This window comes from Schistocerca americana, chromosome 5 (assembly GCF_021461395.2).
Source record: "Schistocerca americana isolate TAMUIC-IGC-003095 chromosome 5, iqSchAmer2.1, whole genome shotgun sequence".
In the NCBI taxonomy this organism is placed as follows: Eukaryota; Metazoa; Arthropoda; class Insecta; order Orthoptera; family Acrididae; genus Schistocerca; species Schistocerca americana.
In genome coordinates, this window is record NC_060123.1 from 611,949,200 (window position 1) to 611,962,985 (window position 13,786).

Genomic DNA, 13,786 nt, shown 5'->3' on the forward strand with positions numbered 1-13,786 from the left:
GTATGTGTGTGGCTCGTCTTACAGATAAGATTGGAAAAGCAAGCGGGGGAGTGTAGCTTTGATGCTGTACACTCCTAAAGAGAACGAAGCGGGCTTGTGCGTCCACCAGCTACTTAGTTTTGAATGTTACGTCTCCCGAAATCACTAAGCAAATAGCGCATACCTTCTGTAGACGCACATCTGTACCCTTTTATTGCCAGAAGAGCTAGCACACTGTTTACAGAGATCTCTGTGCTGAGAGGACATAAAACACTAACCCAAATAAAATAAATTTCCTCCGTTTCACCTCAGCTAGTAGCAGCATGACAAAGAAGGTTAGTGAACTTCAGCGTATATGGTACTAATCACACCATGTTGCGTTTGCGCTATCAGAACTGTATTTATATTCACAGAACACCTAACCATCTAACTACTGCTAAAAACTTGACAATACGTGGAAAATAGTTGGTCTCCTCGGACTGCATTTAGCAGTTGAGTAAGCAATCTTCATGTTATAGCTAAATGCTGTTCGGTTGCTGCTTGTTAATACCGATGACACAGTAACGGAACCTAACACCGTTTACCCTCTCGAGTTGTTTTTCGTAATGTCACAGCCGGATGTCCCATGACATTCTACTTTTCCGTTTCATGTACGATATAATCTTGCAGCAGTTGGACAACATTCACTATAAGCGTGTGGGAGAAAAGAAGTCTGAAATTAAAATGAATTACGAAAAAGTGGAAACTGTTTAAATACCTTATCTGTGGTATCAGACTTGTTCTTTCTGTAACTTACAGCGATAAGAATGTATATTGTTACAAGTTTATTCTTCTTATGGATAAGAAATTGTCATAGATACCAAGACTACAAAGGCATAAGATATTTCTCAACGCCACAAATGCTGCAATTTTGTGACATATCATATAACAATCGCTTCACGAAAGATTGATTTTTATTAGTCGAATACTAAAGTTCGAACTCATTTGATGCGTCGATATACCTTACCTTAAGTACCAACATTCTTTCCTCTGATGTAGAATCAATACATCGATGCTTTGGCGAGGATTCGACATTGTACAGTATTATATGAGGTATCGAACAGCCTTCCTGGAAGTTATTCACTATAAGCAAAGCGCTGATTGATCTCTGTACTTTGTGGTCATCATATAATCTTTAGAAATATTGGGAAATCTTCGGATATCAGATAACAGCCTGAGATTATTCGTGACAACTGAAAGGAAACAGGCGGTCAAGTAATTTCGCCGTATAAACAAAATTCCAGAAAACGTGAAACTGCCGATTATATTCAAGCAGTAGGTAATTCACTTAACTTCAAACTTGTTTTGTTTATCGCCCTAGCAACAGTATGTACAAATAAACAGCTGCTGCTCCGAGTGAGTACAGTTGCGAAGACACGATATTCAGGACGTTGCTCGCTGCATTCGTGATTGCCTCGCAACTGGTGGGTACGAAAGAGCTGAAAATAGATTTGAGTTAAATTCTGTCTTTTTTAATTTGTCCGACAGTTTAAATATTGCGCATGGAAGAAATCAACGACGTCTGTCTCACACGAGAAAATTTTTGCTCCCTGCGCGTGAGAAATAAGCATAAAATACGTACTGTGCGGTTACATAGAGTGGGTTATGTTTGTTGTTGATACGGTTTATCATACAATTCATTTATTATAAATAGAATTCCTTTCTTTCAAACACGTTTAAGCCTGCTTAGGCTAGCTGTGGAAATGCACACGCAACTGGTTTGACAGTTAAGCTGCCACGCGGGCTGCAGCCAATCACAGCTGAGAGCGCGGTTTGAGTTTTGAACTAGCCAATGGGGATGTGCCTTGGCTTCAGTGTAGGTGAGCAGCTATGGTGGACAATATAAGCGAAGGATAGCGGTCTGAGCGTGAAGTGTGGCGGCGAGTACTGTGTGAGAAGCTGTTGTGGCGTTCGCACTTTGTTTGGGTTCTGTCAGGTATAGTAGTTTAATGTTATTACCACGGCCTTTCCGTATCGTGTTGTATCTGTCGCTGTGCTTGCTTTTTGTCTTCTCCTGGCTAAGCATAGTTTGTTTACATCGTAGTTTTTATCCAAAGAAACATTTATAAGTTAATGAACGTAAGGGACTAGTAAGTACATATGGCTTATCGTGTTACGTATTTACTTGGATTCCTTCATCTCTTTCGAGGCGTGAGTTTAAAAACTGATTGAACTTTCGCATTCATGATTTCTTATAATCTCAACATGTTAACATTAATTCACTCTCTATGCTACGCGATTTGAAATAACATTAATGGATTTGAATTTATGGTAGTAAATCTTGTAAAGCTTTTCTGGTTGACAGTACTTCTCTCCTTGCCATGAAAGAACCACGTTACTTGTTACACGAGGATTTTTTGTGTTTTGGTGTCGTTTGTTAAAATCCGTAACGCATGATTAGTGGTTGCAATCATCCATAGAGCTAATTACTAAAACATTGCATGTGCGGTGTATATCTTTGCTGTAATGTCTTAACGCGTGAAGAACAAAACGAGTGTCATTGCGTCGTTACTGTACATTCTAGTCTTGTAGCAATGTTTGTATTTATGGCTTCCAGTTCGTTTCCATTGGATGGAAGAGCCAAAAATGTTTCCGAACAGTAAAATGTTCAGACAGATCTATTTTCTTTCCTTACGGAAAATTAGCATGTGACTTACACTTCGTACTATGATAACGAGCATTATTATGTCGACCTGTGCTTGTGTTTTTGTTTAGAGTTTACTGTCCAGATATTCTGCGAGATGCCCAGTACGGCTGGTTATTAGTTACTTTGTTTCCATACGTAATGCATTATGTCACTTCATGTTACAAAGTAACGTGCAAGAAAAATTTTGTAGATATTTCAATAACTATGCTGCACCATTAGGCATCAGTGATGAGTTGAAGTATGTTCATTGAACGAATATTCAGTACATGATAAACCTGCCCAATCTACAGTACATAAATCTAACAGGTGAACTTTCTTTGTGTTAAATGTTGTGGACTGCCAGTGTACAGTAGTGATGTTGATAGAACAATCGAGATATTGTTGAAATATGTGCTATTTCACGGGGGGTAATTATTGTTACAGATATAGTGTTTAATTTCATATGCAAAATTGTCAGTGATTCCTCGGCAGTTATGATACTATAATATGATTAACACTGGTCTTTTTTGGTAATAAGAAACAGAAGTATGTAGGTTTTTTTTTTCCCCCGATGATACAGGTTAGTTGATGCAGATCCAAAAATCATACAAGAGAATAGATTCAAAGTGTTTAAGCAGGGAAACTGTTCTCAAATGCAATGTTAAGAAGCCAGAATTTTTGAATGTTCTCATAGATGTTGCTAGAAATTGCAGCAATATTGTATTTCTTCAGTATTAAAAACTCTTTGTTTCTGTGTAAAGAAAAAGTTTCTTCATGTTGGTATGTACCTGTAGGAAGTAACAGCACAACTGTGTGCATTGAAGCTGTGGTAGATCATTGTTTAGGTGCCTGTGAAAGTTTTCAGAAATAATGTATAAATAGGCTAGGGATGAGAATTATGTACAACAACGAAATGTGTAAGCTGCAAAGCTACACGTCAATATCAGTAGCTTAGTAAACTGCAACCAGATATTAAAAAAAAATGCAATGACTGTGCAATACTGCACATGCTGTTGCCTGCAAAATTGTGAAGTGTTAACGCAGCATTGCAGGTTTGTAAATTGGAGAAGGGGCCGGAAATCAGAGGGGGGGGGGGGGGGCGGGCTGTAGGAAGGCAGAGGCTAGACGTATTGCAGGTATAGTGCGGACACCTCCCCCCCCCTCGACGGCTGCCGGCTGGCCTGGTCTAGCGATGAATCGATCCTTTCTGCCGGCAGCATTCCTCTCGCAGACGCAGAGCAGCCGCTACCGACCGGAGCAGATTCCAGCACCAAATCACCACCGTCGGACAAAATGGCATCAGCAGACAACGAATGTAAGTACAGCAATATTTAAGTACTCATTTAGCATGGTATCTCTATAATTAGACTTTCTGCTTATTTTTTTCTGACTATGCTTTGTTGGACATTCTGACAGCGAGATGCATGTATGATAAGTATTACACGCTTGCTGCATTGCTGTGCCAGCTTGGCTGAAGTAATTGAGGAAGTGTCGTGACATCAGTATATATCGCAGTTTGAAACAAAACGCGTTTGAGATTGGCGCCTTGTGTAGCAGAAACAAAAGGGAGTGTACCTCGTGACCTTCGATGAATCGATTGTGTAGGTAGAGCGTACTGCGTTTTCACTTGTTCCGTGCTGTGAGGTCAATGACTTGTGCTGTGAAGTACTGCCTGGAAGCGCGTTTGTAAACCGACTGTATGTTGTCGCAGTAGTGGCAAAGCAATTGACACCAATCAAGCAAACTTGCATCCATTTTACAACTTGCGGCATCATCATTGCCCTTCAAAATATAGGGCTAGCACCAGTCGTGCATGACAGTCTATTTTCACTATTTCGTACAGTTTTGCACATGTTATGTAGCTAAACGCGAAAATACATACCGAATATCAGGAAAGAGACTTGAGTGTAAATCATAATTATGGCTAATGAAAATTAAATTGAGGTCGGCGCTTCATATAGCAAAGCGAGTGTTGGTAGATATTAGTTCTTTGGCGCAATAGATTTTAAGTGCGTAGGCAATCTTAAATTGTGTACATCTTTCGGAGCTAAGTCACCGTCGCCGCACTAACAGTCAGCTGTCAACTTGAATTTTTGTAATCAGATATTTTTATAGTTTTTGCAAATCGCTAGAGGAGAATGGAAAGATGGTTCCAAAATCGCGGGGCACACCCTCCTTGCCCAGAGGATCGTGTTTTTAGTATGTTGCGTTGCTAAAGGAACTTGAAACCCTGATTAGCCGTTCTCGTTTTTAAACTTGTCGGTTTTCAGCTTTGTAACAGACTTTGGTAAGATTTGATAACCTAATACTGGTATTCACAAAACTTCACACTAGTGTTTGTCTAGTAATATTAACACAGATAACACTGGCCTCAAAATATAGTTAACAGCACTGTTTAGGATTCGCCCCTCGTTTGCTTTCTCCATGACTTCCACCATCTATAAATAAACTACTTCGCTGAGTTACTAACGTGCTAACAAGACAACGGAGGAATCCCTTCATTCCTGTTGTAAGACATAGGTGGTTGGCTGTTTAACCTTTGCCTTCAGATACGATTAATTTCGTGATACGTGAAAACATTTCGACGATTCTGCCACGAAAGACAGAGGAAACTTGTATTGGTATCTGAACTACGGCGCTGGTAGTCTCTCCCTGGCGTCACATGGCAACGCCGCAGACGCCTTTGTGTGTGGAGCCGAGGCATCGGGTCGGTCCCCCCCCTGTGTTCACAAAAAGCGCAGCGCAGGCAGTTGATGCGCTTCCTGTATCACGACCATTGGTTTCGATCTAACTGCTGTAGGCGCGCGTAGTGTAAAACTATGACGCACCTTATAGTATGTTCTTTGAAAGTTACTGAGCATAACTGGTCAACCGCAAAGTTTTATGGTGCGGCAAATCAACCTTGTCATCCGAAACAAGAAGAGGGACAACATTGGTTTCTGAAGCCTTCACTTGATTTCTGCGCTTCCATAACTGTGTGGAATCTCACGAACTACGTGTTCATGATCACTTAAGTCTCCATGTATGCATTCTCAAAGTATTCGTACAGTATTAGTTTTGGTCGCAAACTCCCAAAAGGGTTTGCCTTGTTACAATAAAAATTTTAAAACCATTAACCCAGTTAATAGAAATGCACCGAGAGAGAGAGAGAGAGAGAGAGAGAGAGAGAGAGAGAGAGAGAGAGTTGCTACCGAGCCATTATCTTGACAAAGTTAACTCAGATAGGAAGAAAATATACAAATTAATGTAACCGGTATGTACTGACACATTTGCATAAGAAGTCGAAACCAGCGAAGTTGCTAGGCAAATTCGATGACAAAACTGATTATTTGTTCATTGAAAAGGGAATGAGGAAAAGACTTATTGCCAGTGCAGGGCAGAATTCATTTATGATGCAGCAATGATAGCCGAAAGTGGAGAGGAATTAGCTTTGAACTAAATGCAAGAGCCTGTGCTAGCTGTAGGCTAAGATAAATTGTACACATGTGGGTATGCTGAAGGACGAAATGTACAGCCGGGAAAGAATCAAGAAGGCGATATATCCTTTTGGTGTCTGGGAAGCAGAATAGACAAACACGAAATAAAAAGGTACGCGCAAGACGAAGCAACAAGAAGTTCAAAATGCCCTTGTTTAGACTAAATAGCGAGTAATGCGCAAGAATGTAAAAAATCGTGGCTGTTTTTGAATCTCTTAAAATGAATCTGAAATGCGTAAAGAAACTCGCGAAGCGAACTACAATCGGAACACATCATCAGAAAGTATGTGGCATGCTTGGTTCCACTATTCATTTCTAATCATTCGGCTCTGCTACTGTGAACAATATAACATTGCACTCATTTTATTATATGTTAACATTAGCTAAGAGGTAATACTTCGGTTACGTTTGACCACCAGTTTAGTAAATGGGAAATACGGCAGTAACAGCATTAAAAATTAGTGATTTCCTAGTTGATTCTTCAGCCACTTGGAGTGCAGCATCGCTGTAGTTGTCAAGAAGTTCAGTCCCTTTTGCCCCATAGAGCTTCGCGATTGTTCGTCATTTTACAGTAGCTGAGGTCGTTTCTCGAGTTGTCACTTTTAGTTACAGACGCAGAATTAGTCTTGCTTGGCTGTTTCAGAATTGGCAAAGCCAGGGAAAGGTGAGAGAGAACTACGGACAGAGAAATGGCGTCTTCAGGGGAAGAAATTAATCCAGTTTATTACTGAAAGAAGTGAGATAACGAAGATTTCTAAAATTAGACATGTACGATAAATGCTATTCAGAGGCCTTAAACATCTAATAACGTGGCGATGTCAGTTAGTTGCCATGCAAACTGATAAAACTGAAATACGCAACATCATTGCTACTGCTACGTTCCTCGTACGGCGTGCCCCTCAAAACAGCTGTGGTTTCAAACATTTTCCGGAAAAATGTCAGCGTGTCCGCCTAGCACTAAACGGTTCTCTCTCCCTCCCGCCCGCCCGCCGGCAGCAACGAATTCTGCCGGCGGTTGGTGCGACAATGCGAAACACTCAAGAATTTGCGAAGTTAGACATCTTGTGCGTGGGGGGGGGGGGGGGGGGGGGTGTCGGCTTTAAGAACAATCCTTCACAAGTACAAATTTGTCGGTCGGCCAATGAATCAAAGCGTGTGCTGGACATTCGGTAATCAGCATCGTGGCTATTTATTTATTTTCCAGCTTTTACCTGTGAGCCCAGTTGTTTCGTTTGCTATGGAATCCTCTGTACTGACTGGAGATATTGCTGAACCAGTAAAAAAAAATCTTTGGTGGTGCTGAATTGAATTAGCAAAGTACTCAACTGAAGTAGCGCAGACGTTTGTGGAGTGTTTGAAGAAATTGACAGTCTTGTGACCAATAAGGGATGTGGGAGTGCATGCATTCGCCAATCAGAAATTTCAGTGAAGAAAAAAGTTATTTCTTTCTAAACTAGCATAAAGAACTGATCAAACTGGTCTTTCGGCTAAAGACCACATCAAACAGGGCTAAGATTCTATCATACACGTCGGCTTCAAATACGAATAATCAACGGGTGTTAAGTTGGGCGAGAAATGGGATTCAAATTTTTTGTAAATGAAGTAGTGCTGACTGCGCCAATTTCTGATGATCCTTTCCGTGGCAACCTAATATTCCTTTCCATGGAAACCTAATATAGTTAATGATGTTCAAGATTAGACATGAACATGTGAATTTAATTATCTAATTCCATTACCACAGGAACTATAGATTTGTCATATACCGGACTGACCTCTTGATATCTGCATATACAAGGGTGGCTCAAGGTAATGGCTCGTGGGTCATAGAGAAATTTGTAATGATGCGTATAACAGCGGAATTAGTACCTGTAATAATAACGTGAACTGTGCTATACACACTACCATTGCTCAACAAAGTCGCCTTGCTTTTGTACACATTTGCGCCATCGTTAAATCAAAGATTATGAACCAATTTGGAAAAATGCAGGGTTCCGGTTCTTGACCCAAGATTTCAAAAACACAACTTTCGCCTTTGATTGTGAACCAGAACGCGTCTGTCACAGCACGTCCTCGATTGGCATCTGCGACATGTGGCTGCCAGCCGCTGCGTAGTCTACCTGCGATGCTCCCATTCATCTTTATGGATAGGTTAAAACGGAAAATGGAGGGTCCAGAAACAAAACCCAGATTTTACAGTGATGGTTTTCATGCCTGGGTTTAACCGTGGCACAAGTGTGCACAAATGCATGGGGACTGTTGAACGGTAATGTTGTTTAGAGGAGTGTAAAAGTTGTGAACTGTACTGATTCCGCTGTTATTTGACCCTTATTAAATTTTTTAACTAGAAGGCATTTTTTATCTTGCATTGTACAATTAAGGCAATAATTAATGGAAACATTACTATAATGGCGTAAGACTGTATCAAGCCTCCTGTGAACTGAACACAAGGGTAACTGCTAAAGGGAGTCATGCCTCCTAACATGCTCGTTACGTAAAAAAAGCTGACCCTCTACCGTACTGCATACAAAACTGAATCTGTGGTTTTGGGCTTTCTTAATTAGTCTTACTCGTTCTTATGCAGATATTTGAGGACGGCCCCCAGTGTAATAAACAGTGCTGGAATAAAAAATACCGACTTGACAGCTGTGTGAATAATAAATCATGAATTTTTTTTAGGGGAAAATTCGTACTGTGAACTAAGGCCTCTACAAGATAACCAAGAAACGGTTGCAAAGCAACTTCAGGCCCCCACAAAAATTGAAATCTTTTTCTGTATTGTTGCACAAGTTATATCAGCAGCGCTAAAATTTTCAGGTATGGGGTGATAACGGTTGTTTCTATATTTCAGTAAGTGAAAATCAGACGGATCTGATAAGTAGGTACGCCATTTAGAGGTTACGAAACGAAACCTTAGAGCGGAAAGTAGAATTAGTTATTAGTAGTGCAGCCACACATGTTGACTTGGAAACGCGGAACAATTACAGAAGACTTCAAAACAATCAAAATTTCACGAAGATTATTAGAGCACAGCTGTTTACTTCCAAACTTGGGCAACACAACGTCCACTGTGTAGTGTACATAGTACCTTCACGTGATGGCGAGTATGTCGCCTTCAACTTTTTTAATTCATGCCTTTCATATAATTCCGCTCTGGTTAGAGATACAGGCTGTTTAATTTATATTGGCGATTGTAAAACAAAAAAGATGGGAAGTTAAGGTCCTCAGAAGGTTTCAGTTGGAATTGCTTAGAATTTGCCGTCCATAAAGTTCCTTCTCAGTGATTGACAGGATATGGTTTGAAATCTCTGGGAGAATGCTTCAATTTCAATGACTCCCTGAACGAATCTGCGGCCAATTTTTTTTGCCGCCCAACCACATAAACTCGAAGTAGCTGAAGTACCTACCCGCGTACGTTTCGAGCAACAACATATTTTTCAAGCTTGAAATTACCAACCGTTGAGGCGCTCACATTTCGGATTACGCATACGAAGATACTTATCAACAAAATTCACGAATGAAGGTATATACAAGCTATTGCCTTATGTTCCAAGCCAAATGAAGTAGTAGCGAATGCCGTTGGTCATCACTATAGGGAAGCGGCGATTATGCATATGGGATTATGCAATGCCTCTTTTAGCAACACGTGAGACGCCCTTGCACGTTGACTCGTGAGTGGCTCTGCAGGTCTTCCGTTGCAGCTGCAGCTACCACTACACCAATTGTTGACTGAACCGCGACAGCACATTAACCAGTACTGCCCTGCTGAAAGTATCATGGTAAGCGTTTCCATTCTTGCATCCTTAAACGAGGTCTGCGCGTGCAAGAATGATGGTCATCACGGCGTTTTCGCACAAATATGAAAATCACAGCAACAAGATAACGCAGTAGTTTACACGCTGGTATCGTATTCTGGAGGACGGTGGTTAAAATCTGCGTTCGGCCGTCCAAATTCAGGATTTCCCCCCGCCCCTAAATCGCATATGCATATACCAGGATGGTTCGTACGAAATGGCACAGCCCAGTTCAGTTCCTATCTCTCCCCATTCGTAGCTTGTGCTACATCTGTTACGAAATCCTCGTCGTTGGCGGAAGTTGAACTCGCCATGAGAACCGAGACGAATTTTGCTACCAACCAACTATCCAACTCGAGAAGTTTGTGTATTACTAGGCCTTGGGTGAAGCTACAAAGAAACTGGAACGCTAAGTATATTGTTGCACCGAAATCCTGTAGCGGTTCGTCGAAAACAAGATCCAATTTCGAAAGAAAGCAATCAAATTGCCTACTGTGAGTCCATCAGAAAACGGTCATTAGCCGCTGACACATCCAAATTTACATGCTTGCTATAGTAACAAAGCAAAGTTCACTGGGTTCTTTTTTTAAATTATGGTTCTAAGCAAAGACTAAAGACAACCGTTTTTCCATAAAGGCCTATACTTCACTGCACGTGCTTGATTTTTCTGTGTTGTTAAACTATAAGCTGTAGGTAATGAATATTCTTTGTTAACGTTACATAACCACCATCTTAGTAACTGCTGCCTGCAACCATTGCAATAGTCCATTTCAGTACTTGACCTGTTGTTCTGAATGCATAATGCCTACATCCTGTCATAGCTGCGAAAGAAAGATAGCTGCAATTGGTCTAGTGCCAGTTGGGTCATAAGATTATAAATATTGGTGCGAAAGTTGCCCCCACAGCCAATTCTAGTAGTTTCAAGTAACTTGGCTTCAAGAAAAGTGTATGGAGGAGGACAAGACTTGCAATACGGAAGACAGTTCCCTTGCCCACTGTGATTGTGACGTGAACTAGTTAATGAATCTAACTTGGGCATGAAAAGGGATGGAAATATACAGCTATAAAACTACTACGATCTACCCGTGGAAATAAAATATGATAGTATTTTCAGGTGTTTATTAAAGATCTTACTTATTACGTACCATGAAGAATTTTTCGGCAGAAATCCCATTTTGCCAAAAAAACTAAATAACTGATCACAAGTCATCCGCCAATGGATCTGCATCTCGTCAGTGTTGTGTTCAGAGTAGCTCTTCGGTCGATGAGTATGTTTCACCCGCACTTAAACACAATTTATGTTTACGGTCACGAGTACATAGCACAATTTCTTCTCACCAGTTAAGGTTTTTCATTTCTCCCAGTAGCCATAAAAAGACTATGTATAACACTACAGAATCTCCATCCATGCCCGCTTTCCGTAACAAATTCATGTAAGTTTCTTAATGAAGACATATTGGACGCAAGCAGCGGACGGGTCACGAAAAATTGCGCCATTTCACCCACACCATCACGTGAACTCAACAGATGTTCCACTATAGGCCAACTGTTGTTGGGAAGTTGCCTGTGTACAGAGATGTTTCTGGTTAAACGCGTGAACCTATGTCTGGATATCCCACCCAACAGTGCCATGAGTGCAGATGGGTCTGGTCTCGAGTTGTTTAACTTTTAAAAAGTGGATGGCCGATGAGAATTTAGATATCTGCAGATCACGTGAGGCCAATCGGACTGGTTTCATCGAAAACATCATGGCTTGTTTTGTGCCCCCGTGCTTAAAAAACGGGCAACAAATCAAGTCTGTGGCATTGGCTGGGTGGTCCTATCCCGTGACTAATTAAATCCTCCTGTACAGTGCCTTGTTCCAGCCATTGTAGTGTTGGGACTGTTGATACTGCTGCAATTTTCAAAGAGAACCAAACATATCCATACATACGCTATTATTACGATGGATTCAACACTCTCAAAGGCCCTATGATTACCCAGTGAAGCTTGTGCTCCAGTTGAAATAAACCTGCTCTCCAATGGACGTTAAATACTTATCCTTCTAACGTTCTTCCTTGCACAAGTTCACCAGGATGCATTGCTCATCAGCAGTTCCTACTTACGCGACGTGTGCATTTTCAAAAGCTGAAAATGTTCAGGAAGATTAAAAAAAAAACACACTGCATTTGCATACTGTTGCTGGTAGCCTTGCACTAATGCGAAACGTTTTATGTAATGTTTATTCCGTATCGTTGTGTAACTACCGAATACTCTTTAATGTGAGTGGAAATTTGCAGTTAATTTCTCCTTACCTTTTCGTTGTCAGCTTTTGGATGCAAGTGTTCCGAATCAGTCTTGAATTATATTTAAGTAACATATTTATTTTCACCTTCAGATGATGGTTCAAATGGTTCTAAGCACTATGGGACTTAACATCTGAGGTCATCAGTCCCCTAGACTTAGAACTACTTAAACGTAACTAACCTAAGGACATCACACACAGCCATGCCCAAGGCAGGATTCTAACCTGCAACTTTAACAGCAGCGCGGTCCAGGACTGAAGCACCTAGAACCGCCCGGCCACAGCGGCCGTCTCCTCCAAATGGTCCTTCGCACTTAAACTGTTGATCACCAGTTTTGTTAATGTGCCCTAAATACCACGTAAAGTGTTCAGCTCAGAGCAGTTACTTTTAATAAAGGTCATCTGACAAAATATTAGTCGCCTTTGTAAAGGAACGCATAGGTAGCTTTCAGCTTTCGAGCGTTGTAAACGTATATCCAGCACCACGCGGTCGTGTGACCCTACACCGTAGACATAAATTCATGGCAGTGAAATGGTATGTGCCAGTTGCTTGTATAGAAACAGCAAAATAAAAGATTCGACTTGATAAATGGCAGAAAGTAACAATTATGTTCCGTTGTGCCCATGACCAAACCGCGAATGAATATGCCAGATTTGTTGCTGTGTTAATGCGGACTACCCAGTGTGTCTACGAGGAATGGCGTGAGAACAGTGGCTGCAAGAAGATAACAGGACAGTCACACATCGTCAGTGACATAGATTTCACAGATTACAGGAATTGCTGCTCTGTGAATGCAGACCCAACGGTTTCATTGCCAAGGAAACACCACACAGATATTTGCTGTTGGGTATCTCGCAGAAGGCCATTGGCTCACGCCACCACAAAGCTGTATGTCTTTGATGGACCAATCAACACAGAAACAGGACTATAGAGTAGCTGCCTGGAGGCGTGAAGTATGATCTGACTAGTCGCAATTTTGCCTCTGCGAATGATGCAAGCCGCAGAGTGTCCAGACTGCCAAATAACACGACTAATACGCGGCGTGTGGAGGATTTAGTTTAGATTGGAGATGGCTCTTGATGTCTTAGCTTTTTTCGTATCATTACGTGATCCACTTATAGAGGATAATGTGAAGATAAACCAGGACGTCGGTGAGAATATGTCGCCCGTTCTTTCACGTCTTGAGTAATTTGCTGTGAACGCTCTTGTCTTCAAAGATAACAGCAATGTTCATTGGACAAAACGTATACTTTCATTGTACCAACACTCGGACACCGTATCGCTCCTCGACAAGCCCGCTAAATCACCCAATTTTATCCAGTAGAAAATACCTAGAACTATTTGAAAGAGCGGATGGAACGTGGTAGTAAATATCACCTGTAGTTTGGTAGCCCAACGGGAACTAATTATCAGTGGATGGCTTCGTCTGGGTAAGATGTACCTAAATAAATTTACGAACTAGCTTCCGTATTGAGACCATTGTCAAGGCTACAGTATATGTTAGCGTGATGTCTGCTTTGTAGGGGGGGGGGGGTGTCTTATAAAAGGCATATAAAAGTAAATGTGTTGTGACCATAACGGATTGTGGTT

At 41.2% G+C, this 13,786-nt stretch overlaps 1 protein-coding gene across 1 annotated transcript in view; it reads left to right on the forward strand.

The window, feature by feature from the left end:
- Positions 1-1,817: 1,817 nt before the first annotated feature.
- LOC124615350 (stathmin-4) overlaps positions 1,818-13,786 on the forward strand; it is a 32,469-nt gene continuing 20,500 nt past the window's right edge. Inside the window, exons 1-2 of the mRNA XM_047143160.1 lie at positions 1,818-1,954; positions 3,862-3,959. Coding sequence (XP_046999116.1) covers positions 3,938-3,959 — 22 coding nt within the window. The 5' untranslated portion in view covers positions 1,818-1,954; positions 3,862-3,937. The remainder of the gene's footprint in view (positions 1,955-3,861; positions 3,960-13,786) is intronic.